At 36.7% G+C, this 26,705-nt stretch overlaps 1 protein-coding gene and 1 pseudogene across 5 annotated transcripts in view; one reads left to right on the top strand and one right to left on the bottom strand.

Annotated features, from left to right (window-relative positions):
* The window catches only part of RABGAP1 (RAB GTPase activating protein 1), a 163,343-nt gene that overhangs the window by 28,539 nt on the left and 108,099 nt on the right, over positions 1 to 26,705 (bottom strand). For all 5 annotated transcript variants that reach the window (XM_007128903.4, XM_055086976.1, XM_028493538.2 and 2 more), the window contains 4 exons: positions 8,736 to 8,849; positions 4,304 to 4,378; positions 1,012 to 1,137; positions 262 to 405 (listed from right to left, as the gene is read on the bottom strand). In XM_007128903.4, the coding sequence (XP_007128965.1) occupies positions 262 to 405; positions 1,012 to 1,137; positions 4,304 to 4,378; positions 8,736 to 8,849 (459 nt within the window). The remainder of the gene's footprint in view (positions 1 to 261; positions 406 to 1,011; positions 1,138 to 4,303; positions 4,379 to 8,735; positions 8,850 to 26,705) is intronic.
* On the top strand, positions 10,682 to 14,702 carry LOC102988420 (COP9 signalosome complex subunit 2-like; annotated as a pseudogene).

Raw genomic sequence — 26,705 nt, forward strand, 5'->3', positions numbered from 1 at the left:
TAAACCTCTACTTTATTTAGTCACTGTTATTTTGGATTTCTTCAATGCAGCCAAACCTAATACAAATGTGTTTTTTTTTTTAGCAGAGAGCACCTTTGACAAAACATGATTATTAGCATCAGCCCAAGGAAGAGTAACTTAAACCTGGATTTTCCAGCAATGAAATAAAATAACTGAGAAGAACAAATTCTGTTTTAACAGAGCTGACACAGGAAGGACACTACAAACAAAAGCCAAAGTTCTGTGGTCTCTGATACGTACCTCACATAAAAGCAGGTCGATGATATGGAAGACCATGTAGAGAGGGAATTTTGCAGTGAAGAGCGTAAGAAACCACTGGGAGGCATACATGTGTGCTTCAAGGCTTATATCCAGGAAGTGGTTGTACAAGTCAGGAATGTATTCCTGAAATAGCAAACTAATTAGTCTTGGGCACAGATGCAGCTGTTTAACTCTCACTCAGGAGGTTCATAAATCTGCCAGAAATAGGCCAAAAAAGTCACATATTTGTGTTTTTCTAAAAACTGCCAACGTGCTGAGAAGAACACTTATCATCTGGTATTAAACTGGCACTCAGCTCTCGTTTCCAGTCCACAAAGTAGCTCTAAAGAGGAATCCCCAAATGGTGACAAATATTTGGAAGGACAGTTTTTCTTTCCAAGTTATGAAATGTTTGGGAAAGTTTGTTTCACTTTTGTTATAAGAGTCCTAACCAGTCAGCTTCAGAGCCTTGGTGAATATTTCTTGACTGAGTTTGCTGTGTTAAAGGCTCCTACAGTCATCTGATCTTTTGGGTGTTTATGAGATCGAAAACCTGGCTCACACCCATCGGGTTAACACCTTCTTAATCTTGGCATCATCGTTACATAGAGAGAAATGAAAAACATAAAACCTGTCCTTAACCCTGGATGGCTAAGGAAATCGCCACTGCTCCTTGGCACCACTTCATCAATCCCGCTCTTCCCAGTCCTGCATTCCTATTGGCAAATGCAAGCTGGATTCTCCATTTACCTGCATGAGGCGCTCCAACTGGTAAAATTTGCAATGCAAATCTTCAAAGTTTTGCTTGAAAAGTTCCCTGAGACCATAGTCAAACATGATCTTGACCAGAACACTGAATGCCTGTTCCTCAGGCATCTGTAACAGACAGGCAAAGAGGGAAGGGGTGGGGGATCAAAAACATATACAGAAATTTCCTCAGTATATTAAATTCATCCTTCAACTTTCCTATCTGAATACTAGGAAATTTAGTGATATGCAGTAACTCAGATCTCAGCTGTGTTTTATAACATTCATTCATTCAACCAAGAAATATTTAACAATGCCTACTCTATGTCAGACACTGTTCCTGTTCTTGAGGAGCCTCTCATACAACAAGTATACAATAGCTGTAAAATGCCTTCGTTAGAAAGACCAGTGGGAACACAAGAACAAGAAAGCTTGGGTCTTCCTGAGGGAGCCAGGAACAGGCTTTGTAGGGAGGGCAGGACTTGAACTGAGGAGGAACAGGCCTATACTCAAGTATATGTCTCATCTTTCCTAAATCATAAGACCTTTGTTAAATCATTTTACCTCCTTAACTGTTATTTCATTTCAGTAAAAATGTTTATCTTCCTCACTGTTGCTAAAAACATGGTTAGTTACAGAAGAACTTTATGTATTCTAAGGTTTGAAGAAATGTTTAAAGTATTACAGTAACGCCTGCAGTAATACTTAAAATAGTACAAAAACCTCCTTTACTTCACTTCTATTTACAGATGTTACTCACTTATACATCTTCCACAGCTTTATGGAAAAATATCTCCCTGAGAACCGGGCAAAATGTCTAGTTTTCAAAATAGAAAAAGAGCACTGGAAATATTATTTAAGGCATGACGTGACTGTAGCAAGCCTTCCAAATGTCAAGAAGGTGGGTGGGCTTCTGTCAAACAAGATGATGGAGGTGGGCTGAGCAAAGAAATAACTGGGAATAAAGCAGAGCTAAAGAACAAATCAGACTAAGTAATAAATGAGAAAAGGATAGAAAATTATTGTTGGAAAGGTAAGGGCATGGCAAAGGACCAGACCTTTGAGGTCTTTACCATAGAAGGCGACTTCACTCTTCCACTCACTGAGGGAGAGACTTGGTATGCCCAGAGTGGCATTTCTGATGTTAGGCAGCACACCTGCCCTTACTCTGAAACAAGCACTGATTTTAACACGATGGTAAGCAGCATAGAGTTCAAACCAAGACATTGGGGATTTCATCAGGAAACTCATTTTAAAAGGGTTATGACACTTAAATGGGGATAAATGTCCTTGCACGAAAGTTGAGAACAAAGACGAACCACACAGACTTGTGAGACTCTGAGATATAAAGTCTGATTAAAACAACAAAACAAAAACTTAAAACTTGACTTATTGAGGATGTGTTAATTAGCTTGTGAGAATCATTTCACAATGTATAGTATATCAAATCATCACATTATACACCTTATATATACACACACACAATTTTTGTCAATTATGATGTAAACAAAGCTGGGGGAAAAAAAACTTGACTTCTTTATCAATGTCATAGCTTTATCACATTTTTGCATGCCTACCAATACCAACAAGCTAGGCTCACAGTAAGAAGATGCAAAGTGCTTTTGTTTTACTTGTATTACAACCTACACGAAATGGCTTAAACCTCTTCAAAAGCTTCCTGTTCTTAAGAGAAACAAAATCTAGACTGCGTGGCCTGGTCTCCACAGCCCTCCTTCAAGCTAGTCTCGTTGACCTCTCTAGCTCCCTCCCCCTATTCCCCATGGCTCGTGATGCTCCTGTCACACTGCCCTTCTTTCAGTTCCTTCCAGATGCCAAGTTTTCCCCATTTCAGGGCTTCTATACACTGTACTATTCTCTTGCCAGGACTGCTCTACTCTCCACTCTCTTGTTTTCAAAACAGTTTTATTATCTTTATAACAATGTTAAAAAAAAGTTAAATGATACAGTAAAGTACAAAAGAGAATGGATATCCCTTCTCATTTTTCAGGGTTCACCTTAAAGGTTAGCTTCCCAGAGAAGCGTGTAATCTAAATGAGGCTCCCTTGTTATAATCTTGCATCAAACTTTTCACTATACCTTCATAGAGCCACTGAAAGTAACAATGATATACTTGTGTGACTTTTTTTGCCTACAGCTAGTCAGCTTCACTAGCTCTGCATCCACAAGGACTGAGGCCACACTATCTTATTCACTCCTGATCACTAGCACAGTTCAGACCATAACAGGGGCTCAAAAACTCTCTGCTTACATCACCTGTGTGGTATTTTTGCCAAGCATTTTAACTTGAATCATGGGAAAATGATCAGCCAAATCAAGAATCTGGGATGTTTTACAAGACAATCTGCTTTAATTTTTCAAAACTGTCAATGGCATGGAACATACAAAAAAGGCAAAGGAGACAGTTCAGATTAAAAGAATAAAATGAAATGACAACCAAATGCAATGCCTGATTCTTCACTGATCTTGATTAGAAAAAAAAGCTGTAAGGACTTTACTGACTAAACAGGGAAAACTGAATGTGGACTGTGGGTAAGACACTGTGAATCAGTGTCGAAATTCTGAGATATGACTGGGATATTCTGGTTAGGTCCTCAGGAGATACATGCACAAGTATTTAGGATTGGAGTATCTTGATGTTTGCTACTTATTTTCCAAAAATAATTTCAAAAAATATCTTTTCCATTAAAAAAAGTGTGTGTGTGTGTGTGTGTGTGTGTGTGTGTGTGAAAAAGAGAGAGATGCAGAGAAAACAGTATGGAAGAATACTGATGTATCAGGTCAAGAGTATATGAGTGTTCACCTTAACATTTTTTCAATTTTGTTGTGGATTTAAAAAAATATCAGTAAGATGGAGGGTAAAGGTCTTTGTTGAATGAATGAACAAATGAATAAAATGGTGCTAAAGCAACCCATCTTCTCTGCCTCCCTTCCACCCCAATACATAAATCTCAAAACAAAGACCGATGACAGCGGCTACTTTAGAGAATATAAAATGTCCCCAAAGGGTTCAATCAGGACTAAAGTCTATCCAATCACCCTAGTAATAAAAAAAGTCTGCCCTTGTACCAATTTTCAACACTGTCATTTATTTTTTACCATGCTTCTCTCCCATGATGACACTGTATTAATTTAAGGAAAAGGTTTCCAGATATAGGAGTTAACCCCCATGTGCTAAAGCCTGGCCAAAGGCAATAAAAAACCATGATCAAGTCTAAGGCTAGTATAAGCTGAGGCAGGACATGTGTAAGTCATACACAGAGAGCTAATTACTCACATGGAGAAGCAGAACAGCAGCAAGAAATGACTGGCCCTGGCAATAGCCAATTTCTTCATCATACACAGAATAAGCCTGGGGGAAAAAAAACACACGAGGTGTAAATGAATGTAGTCACTCTTGAGTCATAGTTGCCTTATAGGAACTTGAACACGGGAACCTTGAAGATGCTACCCACACTCCACTGTGGCATTCTGATGGGCAGTGAGTGATGCAAACATTTCCCTTCAATTCCAGTTTTTCTTTATTATAAATAACGCTGTCACCACGCCACTTCCTGTAGCCAAGGAGTGGTAAGGTTAAGCAAAAACCATTTTAGCACTAAAAAAAAAAGCTGTCATTCCGCCTGTCTTTGCTCATGCTTTTCCCTCTTCTCTGTCTGAAAAATGTGTTCTTCACTGAGGCTCCAAACATATTCCATTATCCCAGGATTCTCTCTCTCCTCGATACTTCTATGGTACTTGTTACAAATGTACGGTTATTATAGCACTTACCACACTGCATTTTTTTTTTTTGATGTTGGGGGTAGGAGTTTATTAATTTATTTATTATTTATTTTTGCTGTGTTGGGTCTTCATTTCTGTGCGAGGGCTTTCTCTAGTTGTGGCAAGCGGGGGCCACTCTTCATAGCAGTGCGCGGGCCTCTCACTATCACGGCCTCTCTTGTTACAGAGCACAGGCTCCAGACGCGCAGGCTCAGCAGCTGTGGCTCACGGGCCTAGCTGCTCCGCGGCATGTGGAATCCGCCCAGTCCAGGGCTCAAACCCGTGTCCCCTGCATTAGCAGGCAGATTCTCAACCACTGTGCCACCAGGGAAGCCCCACACTGCATTTTAAATGTCCATCTTCTCTACTAGACTGTGAACTTCTTAGAGGCTGGGGTGATGTCCTATTCAACCTAGCCAGCACCTCAACACATACAGCAGGCACTCACTAAACACTGTTATTGCTATTCATTTTTCTTTCTGGGAAAAAAAATCTTTTGGCAAAGATGCCAAAATACACAATGCCAGTGATAACTTTTCTGATAAGAGGGATTACTCTGAAACCATTTGTGGGTTCTTTGGAATTTTCATTTGTATTTTCCTTGGCAGCAGATGATTACAACTCATCTCTTTTGAACGTTATCATTAATAGAATACTGACATCAAACAGTCCTGTGGGTTACTCTTTGGTTCTGTAGTTGTTCTTCAGAGTCTTGTTCTTATGGTTAATATTTATAGTTCTCATGTAAGTTGTGGGGGGAAAGGGGAATTTCGATAGATTTAGGACGCTCTTCCCTGTTTGACAAATTTATTTCTGATGAAACTCTCTTTATTCTCCATTTTTTTTCCCCAATGTTCTTCTGTGTCCCAAGAAAGCAACTTAGAAATGGGTATATTTAAATTTCAGATCACTTAGCAAAATGTGATGCCAACGTTTATTAGATGACAAGTTAATACACACATGGGATTTTATCATTAGCTTTTGGTGAAACTATAGCTTTTAAAATATATACATATATATATTTTACATAGCAGGCACTCACCAATCACTGTTTATGTTTTTATATATAACCATGCTTTCATAAATTCAGGTAGAATTCAATATAATCTCATCATATCCCCCATTTTGTCAAAGCTTATCTGATGAGAGGGCTACAGAACGAAAAACACATATGCTTTTCCAAAGACAAGAAGCACAGAGGGATTCAGAAGGGATTTTTTGTAATTTAATGAGACCACTTTCCACCTATCAAATCAGTAAAAATTAACGAGTTAATACCCATTTTGTTAAGACGGTTAAAAACTAGTAGTAATATATGCCAACACAGCTCTGTGGAACGCAGTTTGACAAAACTGGGGAAGGTATCAATTGACAGTCGATTAGTCAAAGAAGAATGGAGGCCTCACAGTTAGACAGAGGTGGGCTGAAATCCCACAATTGCTAATGTCTCGGTCTGGCTCTTAGGCCCATTGCTTATATTCCTTATTTGTAAGATGAGAATAATCATAGTATTTATATAATAGAGCTGATGAATTATTCTCAGTCCTCTCAAGTAAAGTGCTCAGCACATGGCTTAATCAATTATGTACTAAGATAAAAATGTATTGAATTTCTATAGGTAGAGAATGGAGGGGAGCATTTTTCAGGCTCATAGAAAAGCTAGAAGGAATGCTTTATATTTCAAACATTTCCCGAAAGTTTGAAAGTACTTTCATGTACATAATACATTCGTGAAATGTTTGAAATATAAGGTTCATGAGGACTGTAATGAAATATGGGGAAGAAAAGGCATTTCATTAATTCATCAACATTTAATGAGCACCTACTATAATATGGTGTGCACTGTGCAAGTGCTATAGATGCTAACATATGTAAGAAATGATTCTTGCCCTTGAGAACTTCACAGTTCAGTTGGGAAGTCTGACAAGTAAATCAACCAGAGTACAGTGAGAAGTTCAATGTGACTGAAGCATAAAATATTTAGGGAATAAGCCTGGATATATTACAAAATGCCTTTAATACTAAGCTAATGAATCTAGGACCAGGAAATGAACTAAGGAATTTTGATTTCATTCTGTGGGTTAGAGAGAGCACTAAAGGTTTTTTTTTTTTTTTTTTTTGTAGTACGCGGGCCTCTCACTGTTGTGTGGCTCACGGGCCCAGCCGCTCCGCGGCATGTGGGATCTTCCCGGACCGGGGCACAAACCCGTGTCCCCTGCATCAGCAGGCAGATTCTCAACCACTGCGCCACCAGGGAAGCCCAGCACTAAAGGTTTTAGTGGGTCTAGTGGAGGCCACTAAAATGATCCAATTCTAGGGTCAACACAGAGAAAATAATAAATAGGCTAGAACCCAAAGGCAGGGAGACTAACGCAAGGCGGCTTTTGTAAAAAAGTGCCAGCAACATATCATAGTGGCCTGCACCAGGGCAGTGAATAGTGAGGGAAGTATGGCTTAAAGAGACATCAATCATATCAAACTGAACGTGGCCAAAGGAAGGAACTAGAAAATAACAGAGAAATGATTGTATCTTCAGCGAGATAATGGCATGGGGAAAAAAAGGAGGACTGTTTTTAATTAAAAGAGATATAACAACTAACTACAGTATGAATATTGCTGGATCCTGATTCTAACTAAATGTATAAAGACATTTAGGGAAATCTGAATATGGAGTGGCTATTGGATGGTAGTGATGGATAATAATAGATGATACAGGTGGATAATGATCTTATTTTTAGAGATGTACAGTGAAGAGTTTAGGATTGTAATGTCTGAGGTTTGCTTTAAAGTACTTCAGGAAAATTTTTTTAAAAGGATAGATGATGCAACTGTGGCAATATATTGATAAATATTCAATCTGGACAGGGATATATACAAATTCATTTACACTATTCAACTTTTATGTATGTTTGAAAATTTTCAGAATAAAGTGTTTTTTTAAATGAACCCTAGTTTTAGACCTGTTTTGTCTGATGTACTTGACAGACTTTTACATGGAGACCAACGAGCAGCTGGAAATTTAGGCCTTGAGTTAATGTAGATTTGGGAACATCTGTGCAGTGGTGATAGCTGAAGCTGTGGGAGTGGAAAGGGTCACCCATGGAGACAGTGCAGAGATACAGGAACCAGTGACTGAGCACCTAGGGGAAGGCCTCTGTTTTAGGAGCAGGCAGAGAGAAAAATCATGAGAGAATCAGCGAAGTAGTTAGAGAAGTGAGAGGCTTAACCAGGAGGGTGAGAAGTCAGGAGCAGAGAGAGCTGCAATGAAGATCATGATGAGAAAGAAACAAGAGTGCAGTGGGGTCAGAAGTAAAGGATGAGAGTCAGTGAGCACAGGGTTTCTTTCTGGGACATTTTGCAGGAAGGTGAGGGAGAGCTAGATTAAAAGGGTAAAAGAAATCCTACCATTTTGTTTTTAATTATATCCTGTTCATTATGAATCTAAAATTGTGTTGTTACTGTTGATTTTACAAAGACTTTTCTCTCATATTTTTGCATTCTTGAACATCAAATACAAATTACGTTTTGTAGTTATCCTTTACATAATTTCAAAGAACCAGAATCACCATTTAAAACTAAGTCTTGGACTTTCCTGGTGGCTCAGTGCTTAAGAATCTGCCTGCCACTGCAGGGGACACGGGTTCAAGCCCTCGTCCGGGAGGATCCCACATGCTGAGGAGCAACTAAGCCCGTGCGTCACAACTACTGAGCCTGCGCTCTAGAACCCATGAACCTCAATTACTTGAAGCCCACGCGCCTAGAATCCATGCTCTCTCATTGTGGAGAAGCCACGGCAATGAGAAGCCCACGTACTGCAGCGAAGAGTGGCTCCCTCTCGCCTCAGCTAGAGAAAGCCCGTGCACAGCAATGAAGACCCAACGCAGCCAAAAATTAAAAAAAAAAAAAAAAAAAAACAACAAAGTCTTTTTTTTTTTCATATGAAATACCTTGCATATTTTATATAAGGAATCTTGTCCATCTCCTCCTGTGTCCTTAAAGTAGTCATGCGCTGGGAATGTCCGGTTAATATCACGAGTGATAGCACTGTCCTGGGGAGACTCCTATGGAAACATTAGGAAAGAGAAGGTTTAGTAGTCAATTACGTCTGTACTTGTTTGCGCTTATACAACAAGGTCTTCTCATTCACATGCTTTAAAATGCTCCAGGGACATACATACACATATGCATGCCCAGAGTTATTGTGTCTTCAGGGAAGCCAAAGCAAAAGTAAATATTAAGGGGAAAAAAAGGTGAAAGAAAATCAACCCATTTCACTCTATACACCTCATGTCTATTCCACCCCTGTTGCAAGGAAGTGCAGCTAGTAACCTTTCTATTGTAAAAGGGAAAATGTGATTCAAAATGGACTGCCCCCAGGAAAACACTCAACCTAACCTCAAAAGAAGGAGGCAAAGTGCTCCCGTTAGAAAAACTGGGTACAAAAATTGCTGCTTTAATTGATCCTCTGGCACAAAACTCATGTGCCAGGTTCTCAAAGGGAAAAGAGAAATGATTGGGGTTTATCCTAGGGACAAATGGCATAAAAATTCACATAGTGGTCTACTCAATAGGAAACTAGACTATTAAATGCCAAGGGATTCAAACAGGCTATGGGAAAACATTCCTTGCTTTTACCAATGGAGAAAAACTGTTTCCTCTTCTACAATGAGTTACTAAAACTGAACAAATGTCAATAATGTCATAAAATATGTTAAGCATCCAGCTATTTCTAATAGCTTCCCCTTGTTAAATTTTATTTGCTCACATGGTAAATAACTAGAACACAAAAACATGACCTTCTGTTTTAACAATGCATTGTCTTCATAGCTAAGACAATAGACTTGATTCTCCTTGGTGAGACTACATCATATTCAGCACACCATCCAAGAGCCTGATACTCCTGTTTCAAGTGAAAAATGAGTGATATTCTTTCTTGTTGGGTAATTTCTCTAGCCTTTCAGGTAATCAGGTTCCCAGGGCCATAAATATTTTACAGTTGTGGGATCTGAACTAACTTTACATTAAAAAAGATTTTTTTTTACTGAATAAATTTGACATGTAACATTGTGTAAATTTAAAGTGTACAGCATGTTACTTTTGATATATTTATACTATATTGTAATATGATTGCTATAGCAATATCACATTACATAATTATAGTACAACATTACTGTCTATATTTATAATACTGTGCATTAGATCTCTCTGGCTTATTTACTACTCATTACAAGTCTGTACCCTTAAACACTAGTCTTACCGCCTCAAACTCCATCTCTGGTGAACCATCTTTAAAGCCTATCTTTCTTAACCTGTAAACTATTTAAACCTTAAAAGACATTGCCAAACTGCTTTCCAAGGAGATTTACTGGCAGACTACTAGTGTTTAAATACATCATTAACAGCAGTTAAGGCAGCTCAGAACTGTGGTGATCCTTGACAGGACAAAATCCAAGGTGAGACCTAAGACTACAACACCTATTTGTCTGGTGGCAGCTTCCAGGCTGTAGCACATGGAGAAGGAACTGAAACAGAGCTGGGGATGGGGAGTGCCTCCCTGGAGCTGAGAAAAAAGAGAGCAGAATTCAGGGAGGGCAAGGTAGCTAGAATTTATAGCTCAGAGCACTGGAGAGGCAAAGCTGAACAGAAAGAGAGCTGCAGAGCTACGTAGAGGGGTCCCTATGAGTCACAGAATCAGAAAAGAAAAAATGATAAACTGGACCTCATCAAACTAAAAGTTTTTAATATTAAAAAACCACTGTTAAAAACATGAAAATGTAAGCCATGACCATGAATTTATAGGATAAATTACCTCTAAAATCTATCTGATAATGGAGTTGAATCCGGATATATAACTCTCAAAATAAGACAAACAACTGATTTTAAAAGGGGGGAAATGGTGGTAAAATACTGAATAGATGCTTCATAAAATAAGACATATAGATGGCAAATAAGCACATAAAAAAATTTCAACATCATTAGTTATCAGCAAAATATAAATTAAAACCACAATGAGATTCCTCTACAAGCCCACTAAACGTTAAAATTAAAAGGACCCAATATACCAAGGACTGGCAAAGGGTGAGAAACAGCTGGAACTCTCATACATTGCTGGTGGGAATGCAGAATGGTACAAATACTTTAGAAACACTTTGGAAGTTTCTTATATATAAAGTTAGACGTACGCTTCCCATACAATTCAGTGATTCCACTCCTATGTATTTATCCAAGAGAAATGAAAATACAAATATATGCAAATACTTGAACTCAAATGTCCATAGCAGCTTCATTCCTAATAGCCCATACTGGAAACAATGCAAATGTGCTCCAATGGGTAAATGGATAAATAAACTGTGACATGTGCATATAGTGAAGGAATACTACTCAGCAATAAAAAGGGGAAAAGCCTACTGATATACCTCAAAAGCATTAGACTATGTGAAAGAAGACAGACACGAGACTATTTTCTATAATTCCATGTACATGAAATTCTAGAAAAGCAAAATCATAAGTTATATAAAGCAGATCAGTGTTTGGACGAGGCTGGGACTAAAGGGAGAAGACTGATTTTTAAGAGGTATTAGAGAACTTTTTGAAGTGATGGAATTATTATCCATCATATCTGTGGTGATAATTAAAACATATTGAGTTGTTCACTTAAAACTGGTGAATTTTACTGTATATAAATTACATCTAAATAAAGGTGATTTTAAAATGGAAAAACAAACAAAAGGGGATACTCATACAATTGAAAACGAGACCCATGATGATGCAGGTCCTTTAGATTAAGAATTCCCAGTACTAATTTAGCTATATGTACCTAAATGATGGGAACGATGTCAATCCATCTTTACCTTAAGGCCTTAGAACCAGGGGCATAGCTTAGAGTCAGACATATCTGGGTTTGAAAGCTGGCTCATCTCTTACTTGGCTAAAAAACTTTAGGTGAGCTTCTTATTTTCTCTGGCTAATAGCATCTACCTTATAAAGTTGTAGTGAGGGTTACATTAAATGTGTCTATAAATTATAAACATGTAAAGAGATTCCAGTATTGTCTGACATGTACATAAAACACTTGATAAAAGTGAAAGTGAGCAAAGTCTCCAGCATGGGTGACAGCTGGGGCTGTCCTCTGAACACACACACTCACACACAAGCACACACTCATGCACACAAATGCACGTGTGCATGCGCGCGCACACACACACACTGGTATACAGAATACTCAACCAAATGGTTCCTAGAATATGTATTATTTTTATTTTTGTATATCTTATCTTCCTATAAAGCTATTCATGTAGGGGCAGAAATTGTACTTTAGTTTTGTAACTTCCACAGAGCCTAGCACAATACATGACACATACTTAGTGCTTGATAAATATATCTAATAAAAGTCCAAAAGCTTCCTTAAGATTGAGTGATAGCAATGCTCATGTAGTCAACAGCTCTCCCTAAACTAGAATCTCTAATGTTAATGTTTATTAATTCAAGACTCATGTGAAAGAGGCACTAAACTAAATCAGAAAAGAACCTTATTAATAATTTAAAAGACATTCCAACTAAATACCTGAAAAAACCAAGACTGCTATAATGATTGACTCATTAGTGACTTCCAAATTGTGTCATATGCAGGCAAGAGAAAATAACTGTCATGAGAAATACAACAAAGATTTTGAGTCTAGCTCTAAATGCAAAATAAATCAAATCATCCTGGAATTATCAAGAGAAATGACAAGGAAAAGGAGTCTGTATCAAAAATATATGCCGTAGGGCTTCCCTGGTGGCGCAGTGGTTGAGAGTCCGCCTGCCGAGGCAGGGGACACGGGTTCGTGCCCCGGTCCGGGAAGATCCCACATGCCGCGGAGCGGCTAGGCCTGTGAGCCATGGCCACTGCGCCTGCGTGTCTGGAGCCTTGCTCCGCAACGGGTGAGGCCACAACAATGAGAGGCCCGCGTACCGCGCAAAAAAAAAAAAAAAAAAAAAAAAAAAAAAGCTGTATTATTGTGGGTTAACAATTTTTATCCAGCCTAGGATATGTGAATTCTCTTGAACTCAGTTTTGAAAATTTATTTATTTTTGGCCGCGCCACACGACTTGCAGAATCTTAGTTCCCCAACCAGGGATTGAACCTGGGCCCTGCAGTGAAAGCGCCGAGTCCTCCTAACCTCTGGACCACCAGGGACTTCTCTTGAACTCAGTTTTAATTTTAACCAACACACAGAATGTAAAATAGCAACACAAAGAGAAAACCACAGGCATACTGGGAATTAAGAAATCTTTATTTGAAATAAATCTCTGTTTCATGAACAGCTCAAACAACAACAGACCATAAATAGTCCCAGCTTCAACTGTGAAACTGCAGCATGACAAAAACTTATTGCATCCCTAGAATCAAGAGGAAAAATAATAAACTGAACTTAACTAAAATTAAAAATTTTCTGCTTATAAAATATGCCATTAAGAAATAGGCAAGCAGTACATATATCTCAAAAGGAACTGTATCCAGAATATATACAGAGCTTAAAGAAAGAGACAATTACTAAAATGGACAAAAATTGAGCACTTTATAAAAGAAAATATACAAATGGCAAATAAGCAAATGAAAAGGTAGTTACCAGGACAATGCCAATTAAAACCACAATAAGCTAGCCAGCCAAAGTGTCTACCAAGGAGAATGATTTCTTGTGCAATGATAGGAGGGCTACCACCTGGAACACTCCACAGAGAGTAATGCAATCAGTGGAGATTTGGAAAATCAGAATGATAATTTCAAAGCACTGAAGGAAGATGACCCAAAGCAGCATTAAGTTGTTTCTGAAAAGTTCTGGAACTTGAAAACAAAAAGGAGAAAGGGGACTTAAAGCACTAAAACAATGATTAAAATAAATTTCACATTGACAAAACTTTCCAGAAAAGATGAATGGACATTTTATTGATCTATATTTGGAGTTCAGCCACAAGAAATTATTCTGAAAAAGCTGTTAATTCTGTTCTTGAATTATATATCCACTGGAATATTTCCAAAAGAGAATTCAGATTTTTTTAAATGTCAGATGAATTCACTCTAGGAATTTTATGAAACAACAATTAAAGTTCTGAAACATGCTAAGAATGACAGATTCTGGCTTAGGACAAGCATGAAGGTTAGAAAATTATATGCAGAATTGAGAGGAATATGGAAAGCTTCAAAATATTTTATGCCAGTTTTATCAGTCATATTAGACTGATGATAAAGATAACTTGAAAAAGGATATACAATTATGAGATATATGACTTGGACATTCAAATGCACATAGAATGGGAATATAACAAAAAACTGAAAAAACTCTGTAACTGGTTAGTTCTCATCCATCTGCCATCCCTCAACCATTTGATCATGGAAGTCATCAGATAAGTAAGGGGGAAAATGCCCTTGAGATTAGGTGATTTTGAAAATTCACATGCTGAATTTTTGAAGCCTTCAAGAATGATAATAAATCGAGGAGTTCCATGTGAACCACTTGCTTAAAATATTTGGTCTTAGGAAATATGCTGAAGAACTTGGGAATAAATCCATTTGACTTGCCAGAGGCCACGCTGTGCAAAAATGATCCAAAAATTCTAACAATGATGAATTCAGTAAGTTCCTATCAGAATAATGACATCGTTAAGTTTGAAAAGATTCTGAAAACAAATCACAGTAACGTTATGGATGATTCCTTCCTAAGAGAACACAGCAAAGAGCTTTTGTAAAATATCGAAACCCAAGTGCTGATAAAATTAAGATTTATACCACAATACATAGTTTTTTTATTTCTAAGGAGTTAAACATAAATGTAGCTGACATAGGGAACTTGTTAGCACAAGGCATATTGGCTGACACTATTCATGGCCAAATTGATTAAGTCAACCAAATACATCCTTTCATCAGACTATAATTAGTAAAATGGCTTAACAGAGAAGAAGCTTTTACAAATGTACTTGAGGCAATCATGCAGAAACATAAACCTTAAAAGAACAGGGAATGGCAAAACTACTGTAAGGTGATAGGTCCTGAAAACTACTGAAGTGATGGCAGAAGTAGTTCTTTTTTATCAACTGGCTTTATGTTTTGGTTGCTTCATTTATCGTAAGAAAAACAGCTTTAATCTCCAGAAAAAAACAAAACTGCCATATGATCATGCAGTATTAACATTTTGCAAACTTTTTGTTAAGAGCCAGATGGCAAATATTTACTCAACTCTCCCTTTGTAGAGAAAAAGTAGCCATAGACAATATGTAAATAAAGAAGCATTTCTGCATTCTAATAAAACTTTATTTTCAAAACAAGAAGCATGCTGGATTTGCCACAGTTTGCCAAGCCCTTCTCTAAATATACAACACAACAATTTGTCACCAGCAACATGACCAGAGAGAAGATTTTTGTAATGATTTTGAATATACTGACATGTTACTACTGATTAACTTTTTATGTTTTACTTGCAGAAATTCTGTCACAAACAAGCTGCAACAACTTGAAATGTATTAACCTTTGAACACTTTTTTTTCATGTAATAATGAATCTTAAAAATGTTTGCTGCATTTTACAAAAGTCAATTCTCCAAAGTCTGTATATTTCTGTATCTGCAACGTAGTAAAGATTTAAATGAAACCCTGTAATTATAGTGCCATATTGTCCCTTATATTGCAAGCAGCAATACAAACAGTATACACAATTCAGAAATTCTAAACATACACATTGAAACATATTAGACTGGCTAAAATAAAAAGACAATACCAAATGTTGGTGAGGATATGAAACAACTGGAACTCTTAACTGTTGCTAATGGAGATATAAAATGATACATCCACTTTAGTGAATTACATGGCTGTTTCCTGTAAAGTTAAATATGCATTTACAGAGACCCAGCAATTTCACTCCTAAGTATCACACAGGAGAAAGAAAAACATGTGTCCAAAAGAAAACCAAAAATGTACAAAAATGTTCATAATAACCTTATTCGTAATGGCCAAAAACTAGAAACCCCAAATGTCCATTAATAAAAAAAGAGATAAACAAATTACTATCCATATAATGGAATACATACATACATTGTTGGAAATAATTTCATTAAATACCATACTCTAAAATAATAGCACTTTAAAAATTTATTCACTAAACAAATACTAAGAATTAACACCTCACACTAAAATCCAAATCATTTTTATTTCCCCTTCCCATACTCCTGTCAAATGGGACTAGTCACTGTTCCCCAAACATAACCCCAAATTAATGATATACCTTACTGCATCTTAAAAGGAAAAATCTAACCTTTTATTTTCCTAGTATAATAACAAACCCTTTTTGTTTTCTTATTTTAATAAAACATTTTTGCTCCCTTACAATAATTATACTGGGGAAAATGAGAAAAAAAGATAATTTCACTGTAGCTAATGTTTGATAAGCATATATCTAACTTTCTATATAATTATTTTAATAAAATGAGCTTACATTGTTCTGAAAATTAATTTTTACTAACTGTAAAATGTTGTGAGCCTTTTTTCCTGTTATCTGACAGTTATCCTACCCTAGCATTTTTAATGCACAGTAACCTGTCACATGGCTATACCATAATTTACTAGGCCAAATCTCTGACTTTGGAAGATTCAGGCTGTTCTACTCCTTTTACTATAAACAAGGCTGTAAAGTAGAGCCGTGATTCTTAAGGGGGAAGAGATTATTTCCACAATCACTCCTTTCCCCCAAAGATCCAGCGTAACTCTTGTATTTGGATTTTGACTTACAATGCCAATTTGTCCTCCAGAAAAGTTGTACCCATTTATATACCACAATGGTAGCACCCTCACAGCAGCTGCCCTGCTGTTTTGGAATAGTCACTTATATACTTGTCTTGGCCTCCTTCTAGTCTGTATATAACTAAGAATTGTACCTAAAGCTGCAAAGAACTACACATAAAGTTTACTGACTCCATCCCATTCTAATTCCAATGCATTGTTTGCTGAACCCACATGCTGACAGATGTAAAAAAAAAAAAAAAAAAAAAAAAAAAGGCACTATCATGCATATATTTCCTTGTCCTGTCAGTTGTGATGGCCTAGAAGCAATAACACCCAGTAGCAATGAGCACACCTAGTGCCAGGATCTTGGTTTCTAATACCATTTACTAATAAAAGGAACCAAGGCTCCTTATGGAAATGGCTGATCCTAGTGCTGGGGCAGGAAATATACAAGATGATACTGGAACATCTAGAATTGGCACAGAGTAATGAAGAACTTCCCCCCTGACTCACACACAAAGAAAACAAACCCACAACGATGGGAACATGTCAAAGGGAAACATGAGCCAGAGTTCCCAGTAGCCAAAGCTGGAACAATGTAAGCAACAAAATTAATGAAGTATTAACTGGATTATAATCTAAAGTATAAAATAAATATCCATGAATCTATACTTATATAAATAAACAACCAAATAATAAATGGGGGGAAAAGACAAATCTCCCATGAAGAAGAATTCCAAATAATTTATGAAAACACCCTGCCCTGGGACTTCCCTGCCGGTCCAGTGGTTAAGACTCTGTGTTTCTACCACAGGGGGGGCACAGGTTCAACCCCTGGTTGGGGAACTAAGATCCTGCATGTCATGCGGCGCAGCCGGAAAAGAAACACACACAAAAAAACCACCCTGCCCTCATGGAGGGAGCCCACTCCTGTGTGGGCTGTGCACAGTGTCTTCCTTCTGAAGAGTACAGTATGGTAAGGGGGAAAAAAAGAGTAACGACAATGGAGAAATCTGACAAACATGACCTTAGCCAGATGATCAACGTACACACTAATAGTGGCAAGTCATGTTGATAGTACATACCATTGATATGAGGTAATGAAAATGGGACTTTACCTATGTGTTCTTTTCCCCCTAAACTCATAACCTTATGAGAAAAACATCAAATTCCAAATGAGGGACATTCTATAAAATACCTGACCAGTATTCCTTAAAGCTGCCAAAGTCATCAAAAACAAGGAAAGTCTAAGAAACTGAAACACAGTCAAGAGGAGCCTAAGGAGACAGAAGGACTAAATATAACGAAGTATCCTGGATGGGATCTGGAAGAGAAAAAGGACATAAAGAATAAACAAAGGAAATCTAAATAAAACATGGACTTCAGTTGATAGTAATATATCAGTATCGGTTCACTAATTGAAACAAACATATCATACTAAGATTTGCACTTATTAGGCACTCAATAAAATGCTGGACTAAATTTGTGGAATAAAACTGGTGAAATGAATGCTGTGGGTACAAGCTCAATAGTAATAAAAAGGAGGCTCTGTTGATGCAATTGATTTCTAGATGATTTCTTTCTTGTCCCCAATTCTTATGCTCTTTTTAGTGTATATAAGAAAGCAATAGTGACGTTTTGTTACTTTCTTAAATTGTAAGGCTTGTCTAAAATAATCTGTGCAGAGAAAAATCTAAGGAAATAACATTTGTGCTGTTTCCTTCTCCCATCTTGGTTTTGAAAGTAGTCCATTAGGTCAAATCACAGTGGTACCACATTCTGTAATTTTTCTGGATGACTATTTTTATACCTTACTGTGAGAATTGGCTCTCTGAGTAACTTCTCAGGATTAGCAAGGTACTGGGAACTGACGGAAACCCTCTGAATACACACCCTTTGTAAACTCAAGTTGAAAAATAGAAAGCTAAGAATGGCAGGAAGAAAAAGAAAGTACCCAAACAAAGAAAATGCAGTGGAAGGCTGCCATGAGAAATAACCAGCATAGAGAAGATTATTTCCAAAGTAGCTTGTTGCCTAAAGAAAAAGATCTTCTTAAGACTATCCAAAATGTTATAAATGCTTTGTTAAAAGCCATCACGTAATACTTACGAAAACAAAACAAATACCACCAAAATTCCACTCAAATCCATCATGCTATATCCTCTCTTTACAATATGTTTCACAGAAATAAAATAATTTTTTGGTTACATTTTGCTCTTTAAAAGTCAGCTACAGATTGTCAGAAGTGATTTTAAAGACTTAGTTTTTTAAATTCGCTAGGATAAAAACTCAAAAGAAGGAAAATGAAATTGAAGGAGTACTATACTTAAAAATTAATAAATGAGGACTAAAAACCTTCTGGAGGTAAAATCATTTTTCTTAATTAAACGTAACTCCTGTCATTTGTAATTTAATTTCATGTGTTTTGGAAGTAGCAGAATTGCTTAAGTGAAACGGTGAAGAATAAGACTTTTAAGCCTATGAAAACAGATGTTCTTGTGTTTGGGCAAGATCAAGATGGGCCTACAAAAACCTGCAAAATCTGGAAACTTCATTTCAATGGGTCATGTTAAATCTAATAGCATTTCTATTAACACCATTTTAACAAGAGTCAAAAAAGGTGATTAAGAAAAACAGCTAACAATTATTTTGTCGCTTAAAAAATAGCTCTGTCTTTTAAAATCAAATACTGTAGCCATCTTAAGGAATGCCTCACAGGAATTCTGACAAAATAAAAACAAGGTATGTATGGTATTCTTAGCCTGAGATTTAATAAACAGATTCAAGGTTTACTATAAATTCTCTGACACTGACTGCAAAGTTTTGTGTGTATTTTTCTAAGAACATTCTTAGATTTTAACAGATTCACTAGAATGTGAAGCTTCATGAAGGCAGAGATTTCTGTTTTGTTCACATGCATCTCCAGCACCTAGAAGAGTACCTGACAAATGGTAGGAACTCAATAAATATTTTCTGAATAAGTGAATTCTCAGGGGATATATGATACATTTAAGGTTCAGAGCCACTTACTTCCTATTGACAAACTCACTTTTATAGACTTAAAAATAATTATTTAAGCCACAATAACTAGAGCTAACAAGGATCTGTAGTCACTGTTCTAAGCACCTTATATACGGATACAACCCCCTGAGGTGGGCTCTATTATGTCCCCCATTTGGCAAATGAGGAAAGAAGTTAAATCACCTGGCAAGCAAAGTGAGGAGCTGGGACTGGAACCCAACTGGTTCAGCTTTCTAGTTCATGTTCTTAACCCAAATAAACATACTATAAAAGTGAAGAAATCCTCTTATCAGTAGTGAATGGCATTTATAATTCCTAATATATGAAAAAATGCTTTTGTCTTCTAGACTCTTATAACTAAAATCAACATGATACAGACTTTGAAAATGTGCTTCCTCCTTTTACTCATATGAAGGCTATTCAGTGTTTATGAAAAAGCAGAAATTGCTAAAGCTCTAATTACACAGAGAAATGTATGATGCTCTTAAACATAAAAACAAAGTGAAAAAAGTCTCAACATGTGGCCCTTTTGTAAATTATTCAAAGAAAAGGCATTTTCCCTAAATGCTAGGCGGCCTCCAACATGTATCTTAATCATTTCAGGTTTAAAAAAAAAAATATGTAGGGCTTCCCTGGTGGCGCAGTGGTTAAGAGTCCGCCTGCCGATGCAGGGGACACGGGTTCGTGCCCTGGTCCGGGAAGATCCCACATGCCGCGGAGCGGCTGGGCCCGTGAGCCATGGCCGCTGAGCCTGCACGTCCGGAGCCTGTGCTCCGCAACGGGAGAGGCCACAGCAGTGAGAGGCCCGCGTACCGCAAATAATAATAATAATAATAATAATATTTTAAATTATTATGGTTTTATTCTTTGATTAGGGTTGACCACTTGATAGATGTATTGTTAGACCACAATATCCTGGCCTCTCAAAGAACCGCCTTCATGAAACTGTGCTACTGGCATGTTTTGAGACACTATTAAAAAAAAAAATTGCCATAGAAATCTTGTATCTCATGGTGGTAAGGACACCTCCTACCACATTACTCAGTGTCCTTATCAGAAATTCTGTTTCTTCTAAAGAAATATGGCTATTTTTTCCCCCATGGACAATGATTAAACGTCCATTTTTGTTTTGGCCTCCAGAACCCTCAGAACCTAATTTGCTGCCCAATCTTAAACAATACAGGAGGTCATGGCCTGTATATCTGTGTATTATCTTCCTGTTCTATCTCTATTTTCCAAATCTCTTTCTTATTTACATTTTCCTACTTTTCTGAATTGTAAATATTCTAATAAGGTACCTCAATACCTTAGTAATGAGGTACAGTGTATTTGTATAAAACAAATTAAAGCCCCTCAATAGCATTTCATAGTTCAATCAAAAAGAATTCTAGAAATAAGTATCTGATTGATGGGTTCATTTAACACTGACAGCGCAAAAACATTTTTACCTTAAATTCAGATTTCAAGAACATAAAAATGTATATTCATGCAAATTTTGCATGTAATTCATGCAAAAAAAATAATTTTACTCGTCCCTATGTGTAACTAGCACCACTGATCTTCAAATCAGTTTTCTTTCAACTTGCAGTGCTGTTATTCCATACCAATGCAATAGCAGGAATTTTAGTATAAACTGGATTTGTGGGTAGATATAACTGTCTATTTATCCTGGTGATTTGCTCTTATAGGCAAAAATCGTAATTCTAGTAAAACTGCCACTGAGTAACATTTAATAAAAGACTTTAAAAGCTCGACCAGTGGGAGACAAGAAATTAATCTTTAACATATTTAAATAAATGAAATACTGTATTCAGTAATTACTACTGTATTCAGTAATTAATGTTTTAAAATTTCCATTCCAAACACGTCAAACACAGAACAAACTGTAACTAAATTTCCATAAACATGGAAGTAACTGAAGGCACTGCAGAATCTGGCTACAACTATGTGAAGACTGGAACTGGACTTTTGACAAAGAATAGAGAAGACGGATTTTAGGTGCTCTACTGAGGTCACACAATGTAATAGAACACAATGTGATAGTTAGAACACTGACTCTAGGGTCAGGCAGTTCTGTCTCTGAAAACTGCTTCTCCTACTTCTAATTGTATGACCTTGGATAAGTCACTTAACTGGTCTGAGCCTTAATATCCCTGGTCTGAGCCTTAATATCCCTATCTGTAAAATTTATGCAATGGTCACTGCCTTGCAGAGTTTATGAGAAGCAAATTAAATACTGCATGGAAGGCAGGTAGCATAAGGCCTTGCCATCAGTGATAGCTCTTTCCCATCAGACTTGAGATTTATGATGTTGGCATATTTCCAATCTTGGGAGAGAAGCCAAAGGGCAAAATGTGTACTTGGCAGATTTTCCCATATTTGAAACTTAGTGAACTACTGTGAGGGATCTGCAATTTTAGATAGTATCCAATTCAGAAATCCATTTTATCAATTTATTTTAACCAAATAAAACTATAAAGATAAATCAGGTAGCAGAAAAGCTGACACAAAATATAAATGGTGCAATGACTGTTTTTTAAAACCTATGAACTGTGCTACCCAAAACATTCTAGGAGCTCAGAATGAAATACCTTTGCTGATTATCTTTAAAAAAAAATCATTTCTCAGAGGCAAAAATCCATTTGGGTTTCTCTATTATCACTGACTCATTTAGTAAAGACCTCTGCTATTTCAAGACAATCAATTAACTATACCAACACCCAATGCTACTAATCCTTCTTTACTTTTTTCCCTTCCAGTAAGAAAACAACTTGCCCCAAACATGCACAACAAAAAGACAACTATATTCGATAATCAATGAACTGCCAAAGAATCTTTTATTGCAGAAAGCAGACTCCAAAAGCAGCCTCCAGAAATGTTTGCCAAATAAGCGCCACTAACTTTAAAACATTTAGCATGGTTATCAGCTGAACAGTTATATACTTATTATGTTGAGTCTATATACACAATGTAATAGAAAATGAAATGGCTTCTTCAGAAAACACAGCTTTTTAATAAAATAAGGTACGGCTATCACATTGTTTCAATCCAAATATGGCATTATAGTGCCATTCTAAAAATAAATCGAAGTCCCATGTGATATGCAGCCTTTTAGCTATGTTCATTTCCTTTTAGGGCTCAAGTTTCCCACAGGAAAATTATTCAATGTTTGGCAAAACTGTCCCAAATCATGTATAGATAAGGCACAACTGCTAACTACACCGTCAATCTTTTCCTGCTTTGCTATTGTTGATTCTCATTCACAGTACTCCATCATGGAGAGGTCCAAGAAGCAGGAAATACTCAAGAAATTTTATCTGACCAAAGTGAAACAAAAAGTGTCATTGTGAGTAAAAAGGTGTTGAGGAGGTAATTTATGAGTCATCTAAATTAGAAGACACAAAATTATTACATACAAAGTCATATTCCAAATATGTTTCTGATAACTGTGATGAATTCCAAATACTTATTTCAACTGTATTATTTACATTACTGAGCAAAACTGCATATCAAATGCCCTCTTATAAAATCTTCTCAAAATCACTCACTCTCATAATACAACACACACACACACACACACACACAAAATCAAGACCCATTCCCCAAGCTATATGTTTATATAACCAAATCAATCAAATTATGATTTCTAAGAAAATGTTTATGAATGTTTCATAATGCTTAGCAAATATTCAGTTTTTCTTTAAAAAGCTAGTTTCTTCTGAAAATAACAAGTCTTAAGTCAAAGATTTAAGTATGCCTTTTAAGTAGCAAAAATACACAGCAACTGTAAAATGACTAGTTATACTGAAATGACTTTAAACTCTATAGTTCTATTTTATATAGTTAACAAAATAATCTATAAGAGAAGCTGTGTTTGAATGCTGTTAGTCACAAACATCTCCATCAGTGAACTGAACTGCATTTAGAATTCTGTAAGAGGTCTGCATTCATATACATATTCACAGACTATAGGTATATGACCTGGGCTTCAATGTTTATTTTAATTATATCTATTTATATAGCTTTCAGGCAAAAATGATATTCCCTAGAGCCCCAATATATAAGAAAAATCATGTTTAAGATTTTAATTTTCCTACTAAAGAGCTAATCTTAAGAAACAATTATCAAGAAACAATTATTTAAAGATTTAAAAGCTATCTTATTCTATCATCATTAATGTATAAAGGTATACTTAGTTAAATCTTTCTCTATTAACCGAAAAACTTAACGGCACATAGGTATCATACCAACCAAGGTCTATTAGTATCTATGTAGTAATGGCTTATTACACAGGTAGTAAGAGCCATCCTGGAATTAAATTCTTTACCAACGAAGGCATTCTAGAACCACGCATTTCATGTATTTTTACTTCCCCTTTCTGAGGTGACTGCCACTGATCAAGAAAACTTTCTAACTAATTAAGATTTTTCAAATCTGAATCTGTTTGGTTGAAAGTACCAATGGAAAGACTATTTATTTTATTTAATCCACATCAAAATCTGAACACTTGTTTCTTTTTTTCCAAACCTGCTGGAAACTCACATTTTCTAAGCACTTGACCAATCAAGTGACTGAAAGGCTGAACAATCCTTTGGACTTATTTTGGTGTCGTGATTGAGTCTAAGGAAGGTCTAAGGCCTGGATGCTAGTCCCAGTTCTGCAGTTAATTTACTTTGTCATTACTCTGGGTCTCTCTTTCCCCATTTGAGAAAGGAAGAGTATAGATTGAACTCTAAGGGATCTTCCAGCTCTGTCACTTTAGGATTTTATATTAATGTTATTCACCTACTCAAAAACCTTAAGTCCATCTACAATTCCTAATTAGAGTCAAATCCCTTAGCCTTTTATTCCAGATCAGGTAGCCCCAATTTATCTTTCTGACCTTACTCCATTACACCTCAAATTGAAACCTCTGGTTCATCCATACTGCCCTATTCACAAGGAAGCTAACAGCACCTGCTAACATGTACTGAATGCTTACTGCCGACCAAGCACTGTGCTAAGTAAGAGCTTTACATGCAATAGCTCATTAAGCCTTACAAAACTTGTATGAGATAGTACTATTAGTTAAGGCAACAGAAACTAAGAGGGATTATGAACCTTGTCCTAGGTCTCACAGCTAGTAAGTGTCAGGGCTAGGATTCAAAACTAGGTCTGCCTGCCTCTCAAGTACATACTTTTTATCACCACATATTACACGGATAAAGTATATAAATGGCCCATCTTCGCTGAGGCCTTCAAAGCTTAAAACACCCTTTGTCACAGTTTTACTTTTTTCCTAATACAACTCATTTTTAAGGTTCAATAAAAGTGATACCTCTTTACCACTTCAGTCCCAAATTTCCTTTCCATCTCTAACCTATTAAAGCTCTTAGTGTAACCCCCAATGACTTGTTCCTTGATAAAGTACATCTAAATATATGTATCTTAATGTCTGAGAATTGTATAGGACTAATCCTCCTGTGGAACATACAATAAAAGCAGAACAAAATACATAAAACATCAGTAACATGATGGAGTAAACCATCAAGGCAGAACTTTAGGTTTATGATCCCTGAGAGAAAGAGGCTCACCAAGCCCCTCCACATTCACCCAGGGCCTTTCCTCTGAGGGTATTTACAGCAGGCACTGGAAGTTACTGGGAGATTCTGACTCTGTGTGACAAGGAAATAACAGTAGCAGTCTTCTACTGAGCTTCTATGATGCCACCATGCACAATTCTATATACCTAAGATGTGACAGTATCACATTTTCACAATAATTGTAACAAGGGGATAAAATCCCATTTTACAGAGTAGAAAACCAAGGGCCAGAGGTTCCAAAATCCATGCTCTTTTCACTATCTTCTTTTTTTTTTTTTTTTTTTTGGCGGTATGCGGGCCTCTCACTGTTGTAGCCTCTCACGTTGTGGAGCACAGGCTCCGGATGCACAGGCTCAGCGGCCATGGCTTACGGGCCCAGCCGCTCCGCGGCATGTGGGATCTTCCCGGACCGGGGCACGAACCCGTGCCCGTGTCCCCTGCATCGGCAGGTGGACTCTCAACCACGGCGCCACCAGGGAAGCCCTATCTTCTTTTTTTATCTCAGAAAAACAGTGATCTAAGAGTATAAAGTAAATACAGTAACAATGTAAAGAGTTTTACATTAATGCAACATGCATCTGATCTTGAATTGACTCCTATAATATTAGAGTCATCTTCGCTTAAAGGTAAGTATCCTTCTGAAGTTCTGACAGATTAAATTATCTAATAAACTGTCAGAACTAGGATCTAAATTTTGTTTTATTTCCAGTGCTTGGTAGGCTACACATGTATCTTTAGTACAATGACTGCTAACTATACATGATGTTAACATAATCTAAGTAGGAATGCTTTTAATTCCTACAAATATCATGTCACGAAGGAGAATTTTTTAAAATGAAAAAGGCTTTAAAGTCAGATTCTGCTCCCCAGGGGCCAATGAAGACAGAGACCCTCAAATGGATTTTTTTTTTTTTTTTTTTTGGTCTAGCTATAAATAAACAGCTTTGGCAGTGAGGGTTTCCCCAGTCTTTCTGGAAGAATTTTCAGAAATATATCATGCTATTTAGTGCTGTAACTTTTGCCTTCTCCCCAAAATACTGTCTTACTAATTCAATTCAACAAATGTTTATTGAAAGCTAAGAGACACAATTTAAAGTTTTACTTTGAAAAGACTCTTTCATATTTTATTCAAAGCCAATACAATCTTTTTGTAACACTCCAATAAATCATTAAGTGACTACAATCAAGGCAATTTCTCAAAAAGACATACTTTTTAATTTGCTAAAGGCTTTCATGTCATAGATTGTTTGCTAATTGTAGGTCACTTTATTAGGGTCTTTTGTCTGTTGGTCCTTTGGGTTCCTTTAATCCTATCCAGCTGAATATTTTATGCCAATCTCATTCAAGGGGTGGGAGGAGATAAGACTATAGAACTCTTACTCTACCCAGAGCTCAGCCCACCTCATATACTGCCTTCTAAGGAAATCTAACACACATTTCCTTACCTATGACTACCACACAGTAATGTGCATGCCTCTTGTGATCTCAGAATGCCAGATCTTACATTATAGATACCTGTATACCAGTACACACATACTCATCATATACATAGATACATAC

Source organism: Physeter macrocephalus, chromosome 9, assembly GCF_002837175.3.
Source record: "Physeter macrocephalus isolate SW-GA chromosome 9, ASM283717v5, whole genome shotgun sequence".
NCBI classification, from domain to species: domain Eukaryota; kingdom Metazoa; phylum Chordata; class Mammalia; order Artiodactyla; family Physeteridae; genus Physeter; species Physeter macrocephalus.